Source organism: Colias croceus, chromosome 19 (genome assembly GCF_905220415.1).
Source record: "Colias croceus chromosome 19, ilColCroc2.1".
Lineage (NCBI taxonomy): Eukaryota > Metazoa > Arthropoda > Insecta > Lepidoptera > Pieridae > Colias > Colias croceus.
The window spans coordinates 5,485,227-5,504,179 of NC_059555.1; the positions used below are offsets into that span (position 1 = coordinate 5,485,227).

Sequence of the window (18,953 nt, forward strand, 5' to 3'; positions counted from 1 at the left end):
TACAGGGATTAGCTCCAACTGGAAACGTGAAATTTACAGATCCAAGGGAAGCTGCTTTCCAAGTGTCAAAACATTTAAATGAGATGGGAGTCGATATCATTATCCTGCTCTCTCACTGTGGATATCCAATGGACATGTAAGTTAATGTTATAGTATTTCTTCAGATGACCACTGTCACATACGTGAGAAATCCAGCTGAGTACCTTAATTTAACTTATCTTAAAATTGTGGCAGGAGTAATTAAAATTGACGTACAATATTATTACGATTATTGCATTATCAAATATACTAGTTATCTATAACTGAAATATAACGATTATTAAATTATCAAATGTAAGTACTTAGGTATGAAACTGTAACTGGATCGGTCCAAAAAAATTTAATAGCTGTGTTTTACCTCTGATTGTTTTTCTTTCATTTGACTTTAGTCAATACAATTAGGTATAGGTAGATATTTGCTAGTGTCTAGTAGACCATTTTTATTATCGGAGTCTGGGTCAAATCGTACTAACTGATATTTTATTGACCGTTTTATTCAACAGTGAAATTGCTAAAAACTACGGGCAGTACATTGATGTTATAGTAGGTGGTCACTCACACAGAGACAGGAGACAAATATTCCCTTACCTTACGGCTGTTAAGAGCTCTGATACACATGAGGTAAGTTTTTTAATTTTCTTCCTGATTGAGAGCTTTGAAAATAGCAATCTCAAACAATAAAATGGTAGATAACAGGCAAAGGTTTCTTCTTTTTATTTCTAGAACATATTTTACGGTATAATACGAACATTGTTTTAGATTGCCAATTAATAAATAAATAAATAAATAAATAAATAACAAAAAAAAAAATATGCATGCTCAATGCTCGTACTATCAGAGATTCTGTGTAAATATTATATTTATTATGCTGAAATGGTTTTTCTTTCAGGTTTTAGTTCTACAAGCAGACGCATTCACGAAGTACCTTGGAAGTATATCAATGGACTTTGACTGTGAAGGCAATATCATAAGATGGTCTGGGGGCCCGATAGAATTGGACAGTTCTATACCAGAGGGTCAGTTATGGACCTAATCAGGCATGCATTTTATAGACCTTACAAATAACTCTCATATTTATTATGACGTGAATAAATATTTCACGTCATAATAAATATCTATTATTTTTTTTATGTCCAAATGACAAATATTGAAGAGCTTAATTGCTTGTTTATATTTAATGAAATGCTTACCTCTAATGAAATGCCATCTGTAAATTAAGAAATACCTATCTTACTGTATAAAAGTATCAATTTTATGAAAATGCATTATAACTTACAACTTGTTATACAACAAACTTATGTGGTCATATCGATTTTGAATTTTACATTCAAGACATTAAGGTCCCTTTTCCAGATGAGAAAATGAAGGAAGAACTAGCACCATACGCAGAGATAGTACACAATGCCTCTAAAGAAGTCATTGGATATATTGACAAAGCCATGCATCACTCTGACTGTGTGCATGGCGAATGCTTGATGGGCAACTTCTTGACGGACGCTATTAAATATATTGTAAGTAAAACAAGCAGTGAATAATGTGCATATACGAAATATTGCTTAAATAATTGCAACTTGAGAAAAAGTAGAAGAATTAAAGAATTGCTATTTTCTAGAAATTATAATTCACTTCAAATTGAAATGACTACTGTTAGGTGAATTTCCGTAAAATACCACAAAATTTTCATTTAAAATACCTAAGCAGGTATTGTAAAGCGGGATAACAACGGATTATAAAAATGTACAAAAACACGAAGTAGTATTCAAGCATCTTTTTCTCTGTTATATAGTATTTCTTCGTTAAAAAAGTGTCACCTAATAGGCAACTGGCAAGTCCAATTGCAGAACTTCTAAATAATCTTTATATATATAAAAGAAAGTCGTGTTAGTTACTCCACTTATAACTCAAGAACGGCTGAACCGATTTAGCTGAAAATTGGCAGGGAGGTAGTTTAGAGCCAGGAGAAGGATATAGGATACTAAATACGTACCACGGGCGAAGCCGGGGCGGACCACTAGTATTAATATAAAAATAAAGATAATTGGCGTTTTGTTATATAATATATATAAAAGTGTGAATATATTGTATGGTTTATGTTTTCTTCTTCAAATGTAATATTTTCTAATTTATAGGCACAACTTAGATTGAACTGTTCGCGACCTTTTGTAAGTATCATACAAAGAAGTAACATGAGAGCCAACCTTCCTAAAGGAGGTAAGTATGCTGTATTAATAGAATCGTGAAAGAAATCGGATAATGATAATAAGTTAGTGAGGAGAATAAAATGTCAACGAAGTAATTTTACTTGCGACGCGCCTCTTTACTCTTTAGGCGTTAAGTTTCACTAGCGTTTAGCTACTATTATGTATTCTGTGGTTTCACTTCAATAAATCATTAACCCTACAAATAAAATATATGAAGACAAGTATATAACTGCTCTTTAATATGAACAGTATAAATTCGATTGCTGAGTTTTGCTCCTGGGTTTTTGGTGAAGACTGAAGTACCTACCTACTTTAAGACATCGCTGCAGTACCTAAGGAGAAAGATGCGGGTTCGAATCCTGCCTCAAGATGAAAATAGCGTAACAATATAACATATTTATATGTTATATATTATGATAATACCAACATACATACACAATTTTACCGCACACTAATCTATTAGTGGAAATTTTCGAGAAGATCGAACCCTAACATATTATCACATACAAATTACCAAAACCATGTGGATACACATAATACATTTACATATAAAAACAAAAAAAGTATCACTCTCTGAGAATCTAAATCCACATTATCTTGTAATTGACGCAAATATGCCATGAAGAGATCACGCAAGTAATGGAATTCAAAAGTGACTCACATGATCAGATTGTGTTCACGTAATGATAACAATCTATTAAAACAATGGACATCTAGATGATTAGCATTATTGACAGCTTATTGAAGTGTTCTTTAGGCGCGTTGAGAGTAAAATCAAGGTCGCGTCGTGGCAATACCGTCACGTCATGGAGTAAGGAGAAGATTTTCTATCTTTGAATCTCGGTAGGTGGTAAATGGTAAATCCGTGGTAAATGGTAAAAATATGTAATGTGGCATGAAGTTTCACTTCTCACACGTGTGGTCGACACAAACTCTTCTATCTACTGCCATTTATTATCTTTACATCAAATAAAAAAAATCAATATTCAGATTAAAATTTCTTGCCTCTTTATAATTCTGGCCCTGTCAGTAGTTTTCAGGAAATTAAAGAAAGAATTGAATCTGAATTGTACCTTGGTATACCTAATATTAGTTTAATATGGATTGAAATAAAACTACCTTAAAACTACACAATAATTGACTATGGCACAATAGGTACATACTGTTAAATTATTATGTTTAAAAACAGTTAAGGTGTAAAATTACGTGAAGGACGAAAAAGAAAAGGATTCATATTTACCCCAATTTTTGACTCGATACAACAAACATGTATTTATTATAAGACCTCTATGATATCATTATGATTCACTATTATTCATTTATATTATTATGTTTTAGATATAACACAAGGATCTGTGGTCGAATTATTTCCATACTTGGATTTTTTGGAAAGTTTCGAATTACGCGGGAAATATATATATGAAGCCCTGGAGCGGTCGGCCAGTGATTTAATGGAGGGAAAAACATTCACTGGACCCTGGCTTTTGCAGGTTTCTGGTATGTATTTCAATATGAAATTAATTAATTATATATTCCTGTATTAATATTTTAAATTTGGCTGATGATTTGGGTTGGATTTTAATCAAATGAATCCGTGGAAGGTTATTTTCATGGAATATGATGTGATGAAGATACATTGTTTTTGAGTACGAAAAAAGGGGCAGTGTTTAGAATTTTACTCTTAATATCAATTATCTGGTAAAAGGGTAATTTGATAAAAAAATAATGAGTAGATAGAGCTTAAAATTACAAACAAGAGATCATGCGTACCTAAATGTGAAATGTTGTACATTCTAACCTACTAAAACTTGCCTTCACTATTGTTTCCTTACATTAATTATTATTATCTTTGGGTTTTTGTTTTTTAAAAACTTGTTTTTTGGATGTTAGTGAAATTACCTTCATGACTAAGGGATAATTAGATGTAAGACTCAAAACAAAATAATATGGACCGCACCACCGTTTTCAATTTGAGCTCGAAATTTATTAATTTATATTATAATAATCAATTCATCATCTCATCACGATAAGTTGTTATTATGGTATTCTTGTTTAATAAATAACGCATTTCAATATTATTTATGTAAAGTAAATTTTAGCCCCTATGAAAATACATAAGTGGCTCTATTATATAAGTATTTTTATTCACACTATGTAAAAAGCTAATTTTTAAATTATTAACTCATTTTCTGTTTTCTCGTTCAGGATTACAAGTTATATACAACATAAGTAAACCAGAAGGCCACAGAGTAGACGCAGTTTTCGTGACGGATAGCTCTAATTCTACAAAAGTACCTTTGGACCCTGATGAAGTGTATCAAGTAGTATCACCTATTTATTTATCAAATGGTGGCGATGGTTATGAGGTAATTTTCTATTCATTTCATAAAAAACTTTCTTTAATATTGTTATGTATTTATCTCCCTGTTTCCAATTAGAAGAAGTGTTTTACGATAAAAATTTCGTAAAGGTTATGTTATTCCTAAAAGTTTGTCAAAAGCTATAATTTATTCATCTTTATAAAAAGAAAAAATGAAAATGAAAAAATATTTATTTAGACCCACATTATAAGAAGTTTACATAAATGAGACACGACAATCGCCTAAAAAGAGAGTCTACTAATAAAATATTGATGGTTAAAAATGCTCCACACTGTTGATATTTATTTAATAGAGGAAGGAAAATAAAGTAACTTTTTATACGGAATGAAAAAACCTACCATTTCCATACCGTAGTTATTCATTTTTAAATTGAAACAACATAAAGAATAACGATTTATTTATGTTTTTCAGATGTTAAATGACAATAAGAAGAATCCCAAAGTAATTGGTTACGACCAACACGCACTACGAGAGTACATCCAAGCACACAAATCATTTTATGTGAATATTGAAGGCAGAATAATTATAGTGAGATAATAAAACCAATGAAATTAAAAATATGTGTATTATTTTCCTCAACAGCGAGAAATCTCAAAAGAGAGAGCTCAAAGACTTTTTTACTAACCTAAAACATTAATATTATTACTAAGTTACTTTGTACACAATGTACAAGTAGATTTGAAGTGGTTAATATAAGTATAGTTCAATTAACACTGTCCTGTGGACGTGTCCTCATACGATGGTCAACAGAAAGTTGTGATTTTAACAAGAAATAAAATTAAAAAAAAAAAAAAAAAAAATTCTAGAGACATAGACGAAAGAATTCTCAAGTCTCGACAAAAAGATGTTATAGTTATGAAAATCGATTATTTTGATCAATATCCATGATAATTAATGTCAGTATATTTTATCATGTAAACTAAACGTAATAACTAATAAGTATTGAACTTCGAATTATTTAATAAGATTTATAAGTCACACATATATTTCTCCATGTTAGGTTTTCATCTAAAATCTGTAAAAGTCTATTAATCTATTAACGTGAATATATTACGTGGAAGTGGAATGGATTTTCATGATAAAAATATTGATTTCAATTTCAATGGGTCGAATCTAGTTTCTACAGATATTTATGAGGTCAATTACATAGACATAATTTAAGCAATTTAATTTTTAATCTTTCTCAGATTAAAAATTAATTATACATTAATTCTATGTTAAATGTGGCTGATGATTTGTTACCATTTATATTAAAGTGAAGAGTGTATAATATAACAAAGAGATTAAGTTTGTTGATTATCTTTTTTGGTTTAGTGTTGTTATAGAGCATTAAAATCATAGAAGAATTATTATAGATATTATTCAACACAAAAGAATCAATAATCAAGGATATTAGATTATTGATATATACTTTATAATATTATAGGAATAATACATGTATAGTGTACCTATACCTTCTAGCTGTGGACTTTTACAACAATCCAGTTATGAGTAAGGTAGTAATATAAGTAAGTATTATGAGAGCACGTATCATATTTGCTACACTTTGCAATCAAATTAAACACACAAGAAATGTCAAAATACGACGACTTGGGTCAATGTCTCTCATATTTAACGTGACCAATTACATTTTCCTTGCGTGACGGCGTTATTGTAGAATTGTAATTGCATTGCAAGGATCTTTATATTGTGTCTTTGACACGGTAGAAAGAAATTCCTGTGACAAACCTCTTAAAGTGTATAAGTCACCTTAAAACCATTTTAAACGGATTTCATTATTATAAGTTGAAAATGAATCCATCTAAAGTGGTAGAAGCAACTGATTACGACTGGCGAAGCAACTTATTGTGGTACCATAAGACATGGCATACTGGAATAAAGGAATAATATTGAATAGAGAGGCGAACATTCGAAGCGCAAATTTAAAGACCCAGGGAAGTTATCTCATCATCAAAAACCATCCATATTATAGTGGCAGGATACTTACTGTAACGCCACCAAGTTCCAAAAAATAGCACCATTTTGTCAACCTTACCTTATATTTTACTTAAAGATAAACGAAAATAAACAACGAGCACACATTATAAAAAGCATTACCAAACATAAAGAGGAGCTATAGCGTGTTTTCTCAACAAAAAAGGCCAAAGAAACTTAAGATTTTCCGCAGTCATTCTCATTACTTGCCCTGCCTCATTTCGCAGTGCCATTTACGAAGACATTTTTGTTTTTAACTCGGAATAGTAACCGTGAATGACACATTGCGCGCGAAAACTGTATATTTTTCGTGAAAATGTAGAGTACTTTTTAACATCTATTTTGTGGGCGTAAAATAAACTTGAGGTTAATAGATTGCGACAAAGTTTTTATAGCAAATTTACATTGTACGAGAAATAAGATGAAAATATTGACGTTCTAACAATAAAGTTAATAAGACCATTATTAAAGTGAAGAGTCTATATTTTTGAACATAATATATAAGTATATGCGCTAGACAGATTCATATGAAATTTTTTTGGTAGGTATCTAAGTGATAGTAAGGCGGAATGACGTTTTCCGGGACAACTAGTATACCTACTAATTATGTTGCATTCATTGTTCATGTTAGAACAGTGCATCATTCATTCATTCATCAACAGTGCATCATCAGCAGTGAACAGAACAGTTAGCATCCTTGAACAGTGGTTTTCTCGTGATCCAGGACTTTTTGAGTTCTGTGGTTGTTCCTAGAACATGATCACGGGCAGACTGACAGGGCGGAAGACAGGAACTTAACTCTTACTATGACTGGAAAACTTAATATATTATTGTGCAAATGCATATGAAGAAATAATACGTAAGAAAGTGGTGTTAATTTCAAAGTCGATCCAGTTTAAAACGCAATAAACAGGTGGACATGGAATAATGTAATTTTCCGGCATGGGCACAGCGCAAAATTTTCATATTATGAATTGGTCACGTTGTTAATTGTATTTGTAAAAACAAAAAATATTTTCAATTTGATTTAGAAAACAAGATAGACTTCAATAGTTCGTAGATAGAGCCTTAACCTAAAAAAATATATTATTGGCTCTAGGTATACAGGGTGGAAGGTTAAGATGGGGCATGAAGGGCAGGTACCTTATCCGTTGTAGCTACATGAAAACGTTCTTAGGAGACTATCCTTAAATTCTTGAGAAATTTTAATCTGCATTCACAGATTTTTGAAAAAATGTTCGGTCAGCAAGGAAATCGGCAGTTTTCAAAAAAAATTTTTTTGATGCCAATCGATCCAGTTTCTCATGGGGATCAAAACACTCTAAAAGATCAACTGAGGTATGAGTACTAGAAAAGTCAGAAATCGTGAAAAACTATTTTCATTCATGAACAAGTAAAAAGACAAAGGCACAGCAGCATAACATGCCAGCGACGCAAAGGTAAGGTAAGGTCCAATCAAGTGGTATTGGTACAGATTTACGAAGGCACCCTGAACTCCGAAATCTACAACAACACCATTTTGAAAAATCTTGAGGATGTATTAGACGATTTACCACTGTCAGAATTGCGAAAAATTTATTTTCAACAAGATGGTGCTCCACCTCACAACAGTCGTCAAACGCGCTCATACCTAAATGAACAATTTGGGGCACAATGGATTGGCACACATGGTCCCATCCGGCCACTCTGGCCGCCCCGTAGGGCCGTAGCCCCAACTTGACACCTCTAGATTTTTTCATCTGGGGTTATGTAAAGAATGAAATTTATAAAAGATCATACAACAATGCTCAAGAACTAAAAGATTCACTTTCTGCAATACTTTACGTAATTCACCCAAATAAGTTGTCGGCTGCTACGCGCTCAGTAGTAAAACGAGCAAACCTATGTTTACGTCAAAACGGTGACCACTTTGAGCATCTCATATCATAAGTTTTATGTAAATTATTTCAGAAATTCTGGAATTATCACCACTTTAAATGTTGTTTTTTGTTATTATTTTGTTATTTTGTTATTTTCTTTGACAACCGTTTAATTAAATTAATGTTTCTTCTTATTATCAGTATGTGTTTTAATAATCAGAAACAAAAAATATTGAAGCCTGAAAATCTCTTTGGAGTTTTCTATTAGCGCATCTTTGTTGAATCACTTATTTTCTTAGTGAATGTGTGGAAATAGTTTTTCGCGATTTCTGACTTTTCTAGTACTCATACCTCAGTTGGTCTTTTAGAGTGTTTTGATCCCCATGAGAAACTGGATCGATTGGCATCAAAAAAAAATTTTTTAAAAACTGCCGATTTCCTTGCTGACCGTACATTTTTTCAAAAATCTGTGAATGCAGATTAAAATTTCTCAAGAATTTAAGGATAGTCTCCTAAGAACGTTTTCATGTAGCTACAACGGTTAAGGTACCTGCCCTTTATGCCCCATCTTAACCTTCCACCCTGTATAATATATTGTTCTGTGTAAAATGCAATCAACATAAATTTTAGATATACGTATTTCTCCATTCATCATTGAGTTTAAAAAATATACGATATAATAATGGGACGTGAGATACTCAATGTCATTTATTAATTAGTTTTTGATATTTCTTTAATTGAACAATCAATTAGTACGTGACTTGATACTTTACACAGATAAAAATCAATAATATAATATTTTATGTGCAATGTTTTGTTTGTTGCATTTATTATGACAGAATATTTAAAAAAAATTAAAAGATTATAGTTAGTTATTTTCAGGAATAAATGCGTAATTAGAAAAAAAAAATTAGGAATAAATAAACATTATTACAATATATTATCATGGTTTCTTAATAATATTAAATATTTCTATTGTTTTACGTTTTAAATTTTTGTACATTTTATATTTGACTTTGGCTCTACATTCTCTTACAGCAGTTTGCACCTTATTTTTTAAATAGAATCACTACATAAATAATAATTATGTAAATGACCCATTTAAAAAGGCCGCTAATTATAATTTGTCTATTACTATTTGCACACAAAATTAATGACTACCTTGTCAGTCGTATCACATTACCATATACCTTCATTGAAAATGCAAAAAGAAAGTTGTATTAATTGCAGTTGTATCCTTGAGTTTAGCATTCATGTCCAATGCGCTCTGATTCAAACGCATCTCCAGTTTAATTTCAAACTCTATTACTGAAGTATTGAGTCTAAATTTGTTTGCCGTTAGTTTAGAACGTGTTGTCAATATATTCTTTAAGATGAATGAACGAATCCGAATACTTTAATAATGGTTCAGTGTTACACAAGCTCGCCTTTTGACCTGACGCAGGCGCAGCTATCGAACATGTGTTGATCCCATCGCGATCGAAAAAATGGTCACTTTTGACCTAAATGTTTTTGTGCTGTCGGTTATTGTGTGCGTAACGAGTGGCAGTGTTTTGAACAGTGGCATCTATAAGCTTGATATAATTCATTATAATGATTTTCACGCCAGGTTAATATTTTTAATGTTTTTATTGCTTTTTTTTTTCATGTGAATATTTTGAACTTTCACAAAAAAAATTTAATGTGTATTTTTGATTGACACGCTTTCGCTCTTTCTCTTAGCGTAGACTAACAACTTGAGAATTGGTTTATAATTTATGAATGCCTTTTGAACATGTTGTAAAACCAAAATTAGTTAGTTTTTACACGAAAGCAGTATTTTTATTTAATTTCAAATTATTATCTTCTAAATACGTCACCGTACGTCAGTGATAAGTATTTGAACGCGACATTTTTTATACACGAAAACAAACAATACCTAGTTAAAACTAACACAGCAAAATTAACCTTCAGCTTATCTGCCGATTTCTTACATTATCACTATTCATTGCACAAACTAAGGAAGGAAAACTTCTTGAAAAACCTTCAATTACAATGAAAATAGGTATATAATTTAACTAGTACTCGTTTTGAATAATTATAGACTACCGTATTATATTTGCTTTACATTATTGGTTTAATTATAATTTTGATACTGAGATTGATAGTTCAGGATACATCGCCCATTTTTGCAAGTGACTACTATCAAGCTAATTTACCGTTTGTAGCTTTATTTTGATGAGACGCCCAATAATTTCGTGTACGAAAGTCTCGATTGTGGTAGCTAACAGAGATAACAAGGATAAAAAATTTTGATTTGATGGTTCTCAAATATTTATTACTACTTAACTGAATTTTTTTTGTTCAATCTCAAGATAATTACCTAAATTATTCGAAAAATTATTTGTCCTACAAAATCTATGGTTGGTTCAAAAAGTCCCCCTTTCCAAAGTGTATCGATAACGAGGTCATCATAAATGATTACTAACAAGCTGATTTTTTTGTTTTCACTTAGTTAATGTTTATATAATTCAACAGACATATTGTCCTACAAATTGCGTAATAACAATAAAATGTTATGTGTTTTGTTAGAAATATTTCTAACAAAACACATAACATTTTATTGTTTTAAGATACACTTTTGATGACGAATTTCATGAAGGAGATGAAGATATCAATAGATAAAATAAAATGACATTTCCTTGACTATCTATCAATAAAATTTGATATCTATAATTTGAAAGTATGAAAAAACATAGTACTACGTGTAAGTAGCATGTCGATAGCGTGATATTTATTAACATGAATTTCTCTTATAATGTTTAAAGACGGATAAATGCAGCGTACAATGTTATAATTTTGATACTTTAAGCGTGACCTTTTTATCAGTTATATTTCTATAACAGATCAAAATACGACGTATTTACTATCTTTAATATAAAGCGTTGTATATAAGGTCGATATATACATACATGAAATTCATAGTTAAAATTTACATAAACATAATATTGTTTTTACGAAAATAAATAGCAGTAGGATCTGTGATAAATATTTGGAATAAATAGTATGGAAATTTACACCTCTACTATCAAAATATATAAGAATCTCTTTATCCATTCAATATTAAAATTCTTACACACATCTATTTACTACAAAATCATTTCTTAATTTACCAAATCACAAATCTTCACTTAACCAAAGTAACACAACACGAAATATCAATAAATCTATTGTTTACAGATTCGAGGAAACTACAGTGCAATATCCAGTATGTGTGTCAAACGACAGCAATTGTTTAGGCGGATACGCGCGTCTGTATCATGAAATTACTGAGCTATTGAAAGAAAAACCAGGCGCTCTAGTATTGAACGCCGGCGACACATTCCAAGGGACCTATTGGTATACGTTATTGAAGTGGAATATTACGCAGAAGTTCATCAATTTGCTGCCCAATGACGTTCATGTTAGTACCTGAGCTGCGCACTAAACGGACTTTGAACGAAATGAAATTAAATAAAATATTCTTATAATTGGCATTACTATTTAAAATAATCGATCACAAAATGAGTGTAATCATACTCGATTAAGTCATAAATCATTATAAAATTAGCTTCAAATTTAATAAATTTATGAACACAGTTTTATAATTACAGACAATTGGTAATCATGAGTTTGACGATGGAATTCCGGGCCTAGCACCGTACCTTGCGGCACTCAAAGCCCCTGTAGTTGTCGCTAATATCGATACTAGTCAAGAACCAGCCTTGCATGGACTGTACAAACCTCACATAGTCATTGAAAGGAGAGGAAGAAAAGTCGGTATTATAGGCGTTATGACCACAGAGACACAGGTGAGTTACTTTATAAAAGGCTACTTAATATTCTGTGGAATATTCGCACATATTAAAATTACAGGCTTAATATGAATACAGTAATATCATATTATGTCAGGAGACTCTATGTGGGACGCAGGTTATATTATTTACTACTGCTTATTCGACTATTTTCTTCCACTACTTTTACTATTCATTCAAGTATTTTTTTAATAAAAATGTATATTTTCAGACCTCATCTAACCCTGGTAAAGTATTATTTTTAGATCCAATTAAAGCTGCGAAAAAAGAGGCTCAATTACTTACTGACGAAGGAATCGATATAATCATCCTTTTATCACATTGTGGACTTGATATAGACAAGTAAGTTCCGAATATTCAAAATGTTATAAATAAATGCACAATTCAGAGAGTTGGTACGTTAGTTATTGAATGATAACGAAATTAAATGATAATTAGCGAGTTGTATTTACATTAACACAAATTACCTTTTTAGTATCACGCTATCTTGCGTAATGACAACAATTTAGTCACTAAGTTTATTATTATTCTTTAGTTTTGATACAAATTTGCTTCAACTAAATGCTACACTTTTTGAAACATTATTTCATATATCCTTATACAAAGTAGAATGTCTAGTCTATAAAATATTGATCTTTAACAATGTTAAACTATCTGATAAAGAATGTAAAAGAAGTCACAATAAATTCCATTTAACTTCATACGTTTGACTTATCGGCGATTTAAATGCAAGGAAAGCAGCGTTCTACGATATTTTCCAATAAACCTGTCAAATTACTAACTCGACGCCGGCGGAGACTCTACAGAAGTATTCTTTAATAATTCAGTATTGAAAGGATAATATGAAAAGTAAACGGACGGATTTCGGAGTTGTGAAATAGAATTGAACGCTGTTTGTGTATTAAATTCACAATTTGCAATTGTCATGGAAAGTCATTATATTCGTGGTGACCTTCATGGGCATTTTAATCCGTTTGATTCGCCTAGGATCAATTGTAAAACGTGTAGATTGGTTTAAGTTTAGGTCTCCTTGGCTAAAATTAAAACCTCATATCAGTCAATTATCACATTCTCCTCTACTTTTTTTGTTTACTCTGTTATGTTTTCACTAACTATGTTTATATAAATACTTACGACGATTCACTATGCTGACATATTTCAAGTATCTTTTTCGTATTGTTCGTTTCAGAAAAATTGCAAGAGAAGTTGGTGAACACATAGATATTATTATTGGAGGCCATTCGCACAGTCTCTTATGGAACGGAGAATCACCGAGTCATGAGGAAATATCAGGACCATATCCTGTGATTATTGAAACAGCCTCGAGAACGGGACATAAAGTAAGTATTGCAAATCATATTAAAATGCGATTAATATTCATATTATGTCTGTTTTACCTTACGTTTGAAAACAGTAGTAAAAATAATCTTAACCCTAGATAGCTAACGTTCGTCAAAATGACGAATACTGAATGAATATATCGCCATCTCTTTTTAACCGTTTCGGTTGTGCGTGTGCGGTGTGAAACCAACTCAGTGCGAGCCAAGCTGCGTCGAACTGCGGTCGCGATTTAGCGGTAAGTTGCATAGTTTTTGAGATACCTACTACTCACTCGTCATTTTGACGAATGGTTAGCTTATGTGTAACTTTTTATAAATATTATTAGTGTTGATTTTTACTTGTTTTGTTTTAGTTAGGTATTCCGTTCGAAGTACAGAATGTCAGGGAGATCGAATATCACAGATGAGGCGATTGCTCGGGCGTTGGATGATGACGATTATTTCCCTTCGAGTTGTTGATGGATGATGTGGAAAGTGATTTTCAGGACGAGGTCTCGGACACTGATGAACCAATACTTACTGAAGAACATGATCGCACCTTCGCCTAATCAATCTGATGAGTCACAAGAAGAGTCTTTATTAGCTTCCGATTCGAATATCCACGTGTCTCAGGCCAATATAAGACAAAACAACCTTACAAGTTACAAGTTAACTTTAGTTGGAACTTTGAGGGCTAATAAAAGAGAAATTCCAGAAGAAATGTGGAACAACCGAACTAGACCAGTTGGAACATCCATGTTCTGCTATGATAGGCCACTTACTCTGTCATATAAACCAAAGCCGAGCAAGATGGTTTACTTGCTTTCGTTGTGTGACGAAAACGGAACCATAAACCAATCATCAAAGAAACCTAACATCCATCCTGGTTCAGACTCTCAATCAGACTTCGAAAATGTACCTACAAGGAAAAGAAAGATTTGTGGCTTGTGTTCCTATAAAACAGACGGATGACAAGAAACGTTTGCAACTGTTGCAAAGTGGCCATTTGCGGCGAGCATTCAGTTGGATTTTGTCCTAATTGTGCCAATAAAATATAACTTTTTAATATAATAATACAAACATACATATTTTTACTTATATCCTTAATAAAAATAATATAAGAAAAAAATGTAAAAGTTTTTGTTTTAATTGATTTAAGATTTATCTCATTTTTTGATCTCTTGTAACCATGTGCCATTAAGATTTGTTATTTTGTACTTAAAACTCTAAAAAATATTATATTTTGCTAAAAATATCTTAAATTTATATCCTGTAGTTTCTAATATAAAAATAATCTCGGATATAATTACATTAAATTTCATTAAAAACATATTTTAAATTTGTTCGTCAAAAAGTCGAATGGTTAGCATCTCATGGTATTCTAGTAACGTTAGCTATCTAGGGTTAATAAGAAAATAAAAATTAATATTGCTGAGTAAAAAATCCTTATTGTGAATCATAGCATGTTTTTTTATAGGATTGAAAAAATGTATTGTTTTTCATCCAATTGTAAACAATCTAATCTTCTTGTAAACAAAACATTTAATTTATAAAACTAATCTAATCATTAATTAGTTCTTAACTACTATAAATATTACATATTTCAATATGTATTAACAAGGATATAATTTCCCAATTCCAGGTACCTATAGTAACTGCATCTGCGTTTTCCAAGTACATTGGCAACTTGACAGTCTATTTCGACAAATATGGAGATTTGAAGTATTTCGAAGGGAAACCGGTATTCTTAGACAGGTCCATTCCTGAAGGTACTAAAATCACACTATACAAGTAAATTAAAGTAAAAAAAGAGCGAGTGTGTACCGAGCACACGTGTTAGAAGTGAAACTTCTTTGGCAAGATTCAAATATGCAAAAATTGTCTTCTTACTCGATGACGTGACAGTATCGCCATGACGTGACCTTGAAATTTTATTCTCTACGCGCATAAAGTAGTTTCAGTCCTTTCTATAATACAACATTATTTGTTTTCTTTACAGATCCGGAAATGAAAGCACTATTAAAACCTTATCAAGACAAGCTCCATGCAATTGTCAAAGAAGTAATAGCATTTACAAACGAAGATCTCATAGCATCGCCGTGTGGTGCGCGGGAGTGTGCGATTGGCGATATATTCGCTGATGCGTTATTGGATGCTGTAAGTAGTAAATAATAATTATCATTATGTCGTACACCATAATGTCAAAATAATTTTCGTTTCCTGATGCTATTATTATTTATTTTCATAAAAAAAATAAATGATTATAACAATTTGTATGATTTAGGTAAATTTAGAAGATTTGAACGGGAGAAAATTGATTGGCATTATTACACCTTCTTCTTATTAAATCAATACGTAGTTTATGGGCTCATTCAGAGCCAGACTTGAATGTATAACATATTTTAACGAAATTTGAATATAATATATTGAAATTCTATGTATTATATAGATAACATAATTATTTTGAAGAAATTTCATATGAATGTAGGAAGTCTACTTTTAATAACTATAGATAGAGGAAATGGGATGAATAGCTTTTTAAATAATTGAAAACCAACTTATATATGAAACTAGCAGTCCGCCCCGGCTTCGCCCGTGGTACATATTTACGTTTTCTCTACATAAGAACCATCCTCGTACTTCAAGGAATATAATAAAAAAGAATTAACAAAATCAGTTCAGCCGTTCTCAAGTTATGCGCTTACCAACACATTTTGGGATTCATTTTTATATTATAGATATAAATTCTGGCATATTTCCATTTCAATTCAATTGATTCGCGAGAGTATCTAAGGTAATTTTACGAATAATCTCGTTGGCATATCTATATTACTATTTTTATTTCAGGGAAAAGAAAAGGAACCTTCCGATTTACCACATATAGCATTCCTTATAAGAAATATGATTAGAGGATCAATTGAAGGAGGAGGTAAGGAGCAAAGACGAGTAGTAAAAAAATTATGAAATATATATAAATCTACCTTGAAAGTTATACAGTGTAACTACTTGAGAATCGAGGTCTCGGCAATCCATTCGCGCAAAGGGATCAAAGAAATACATCAAAGAATTTGTGTTATAGATAATAGATAGGACATTTTGATGTCTTTTTATTTTTTACACCGTTTTATTTATAATATGAACATGTAAAGAACTATACCTAACTTTATTATTTAAAACTAACATTTCAGAAATAACTCGAGGTGAACTGATAAATACCTTGCCATTTGGAAACGAGGTAGTAACATTCATTGTTAAGGGTAAATATCTAATAGAGACGTTTAAAATTTGCACAACAAATGCTTGGGTGAAAAAGCCCTTCCAAGGACCGTGGTTGCCGCAAATTGCTGGTAAGTTACTGCTTATTTTGTATTTCTGTAAAGTTTAAAATTAAATAATTCTAACTGTGAAATCATTAAATTTGATTGATTGGATTAGATGTTATAGGATAAATTATTATCATCACAAAATGCAATATTAACGACAGTAAACCATTTTAAGTATATATAAGTAATAAGATACTATTTAGTATTATCGTTATGACATATCGTTAGGTCGTGATGATAGAAAAGGTAAAAAAAAAACTCCAAAAAAATGGTAGGGAAAGCGTATATTTAAATCAACGATACACTTATTATTTGCAGGTATACAATTAACTTTAGATATGAAGAACGAAACTAAAGTAGATGTAAAAGTGAAGGAAGGAAGCGAATTTGTTAATATGGACCCAGAAAAAGAATATCAAGTTACAACCGTTTCATTTATCGTAAGAGGAGACAATCAATTTCAGGTAAATATTTGTTTATTCAAATATTATTTTTAATTTTCTTACTTTACGATTTATTTTATTATAACCATTATTGGTAGTTATATTTTCTTGTTAATGATTTAGAACGACAATTAAATTCTGCGGCATAGTTCAATTGTACTTATTCTCTATCCAATTATTACCTATAACTACGTAAAACTTTATCTATTGTGGTAATTATCTAGATTCTAGTTTTTTATTACCTGCAACTCAATATTATATAGGTAGTAAGTACTTATAGCATTTTCATTAAATTTAAGCTTGTGTGAGTAAATGCACACATACCCATGTGTGTATTCACTTGCTTTCTGTAAATTTACTGAAAACATCCAGTAACGTACTCTATGTAGAGATTATTTTCGGTTGGAACATTAAACATTATAAATACTTCTGAATAAAGATTTATTTATTATTTACATTATTTTTGAAGTGAAATTCTGTAGGTGCGTTGAGAGTAAAATTTCAAAGTCGTGTCTTGGCAATATAGTCACGTCATGGAGTAAGGCGACGATTCTGATCTTGCCAAAGAAGTTTTACTTCTGTCACGTGTGCTCGGCACACACTATTTTATCATAATAATATTTGTTTAAAAATCTTATTTACAGACACTAAGGAAACACGGTCGAGACTTTAAAATTATTGGGAGTGATATCGATATCGTCGAGAAATATCTTAATAAGATATCGCCGATTACACCTACTTTGGATAATAGACTTATTGTTATTAATTAATTATATTAAATTTTTAATTATTTATTGTGTTTTATTTTAAAAGTAATATGGACAGAATGGAGATTCAATTATAAGTCACTGGTACAATAGATAGATATAATCTTTACCCATATGTAATAATATGTTTTAAATTATTTATTACAAGTGTCTACTGATTTAATCTGTGTGTTATATTATTATGCTTAATGGGTAATTAATGCATGCATTTTATACATACTGCAATTTGGTAATTTATGATAATTATTTACAAAACAGGTAGCGAATTAATTTACGACTTACTGCAAAATAACGATTAATTAATTGTTGTTTATAATAACTGCCTAGTTTATTTTTGACTTTCTATAATAATATAATAATAGATGAAGAGCCCACGACGGCCAGACCTTCGTTATATTATAAAAGTTGAAAGTTTCTCTGTGTCCTATACAGATAAGAACGACCAGCGACTCAAGTTTTGGTTGTGGTTACTTGGGCAGGTAACAGGTATCTAGGTAAAGGTGTGTAAAATGGCATTTCTTTGGCATAATATTATGATATATTATGTAGTTAGATATAAGTTTCATATATTGTAATATTGACATGATGTTAAAAGAGCAACTATGGAGTTTCTTGCCGATTCTTCTCCATAGATACTGCTTTCCGAATCGGTGGTAAATGTTAAAAATACTTACCTATGTAATGACGATTCGAAAGTGCTACTAAATAGTAGTTTATTTGAATAAATGAATGTTTGAGTTTGAGTTTGTTTGAGTATGGTACCTATGTTTCGTTATAGTATAACAGCTTTTATACATGTTACTTGGGGACGTAC

General features: G+C 31.0%; 2 protein-coding genes across 2 annotated transcripts in view; both read left to right on the forward strand.

The window, feature by feature from the left end:
• Positions 1–5,158, forward strand: part of LOC123700421 — a 28,145-nt gene extending 22,987 nt beyond the window's left edge. Inside the window, exons 15-22 of the mRNA XM_045647631.1 lie at positions 6–136; positions 543–660; positions 929–1,055; positions 1,393–1,550; positions 2,169–2,250; positions 3,579–3,737; positions 4,446–4,606; positions 5,033–5,158. Of these exons, the coding sequence (XP_045503587.1) occupies positions 6–136; positions 543–660; positions 929–1,055; positions 1,393–1,550; positions 2,169–2,250; positions 3,579–3,737; positions 4,446–4,606; positions 5,033–5,158 (1,062 nt within the window). The remainder of the gene's footprint in view (positions 1–5; positions 137–542; positions 661–928; positions 1,056–1,392; positions 1,551–2,168; positions 2,251–3,578; positions 3,738–4,445; positions 4,607–5,032) is intronic.
• Positions 5,159–9,846: 4,688 nt separating this feature from the next.
• LOC123700313 (apyrase-like) lies at positions 9,847–18,164 on the forward strand. Its single transcript, XM_045647494.1, has 11 exons — positions 9,847–10,063; positions 11,674–11,896; positions 12,087–12,284; positions 12,499–12,629; positions 13,477–13,627; positions 15,249–15,375; positions 15,606–15,763; positions 16,454–16,535; positions 16,795–16,953; positions 17,248–17,393; positions 18,017–18,164. The coding sequence occupies exons 1-11, from the start codon at positions 9,942–9,944 to the stop codon at positions 18,140–18,142; spliced, it is 1,623 nt and encodes a 540-aa protein (XP_045503450.1). The 5' UTR covers positions 9,847–9,941; the 3' UTR covers positions 18,143–18,164.
• Positions 18,165–18,953: the final 789 nt, after the last annotated feature.

What these genes read in the sequence shown, in the direction of transcription:
- LOC123700313 (XM_045647494.1), top strand. Translation starts at nt 9,942, where the DNA reads ATGGTCACTTTTGACCTAAATGTTTTTGTGCTGTCGGTTATTGTGTGC. An exon ending in GTGGTTGCCGCAAATTGCTG is followed by an intron (nt 16,954 to 17,247) that starts GTAAGTTACTGC and finishes TATTATTTGCAG; the next exon opens with GTATACAATTAACTTTAGAT. An exon ending in GAGGAGACAATCAATTTCAG is followed by an intron (nt 17,394 to 18,016) that starts GTAAATATTTGT and finishes TCTTATTTACAG; the next exon opens with ACACTAAGGAAACACGGTCG.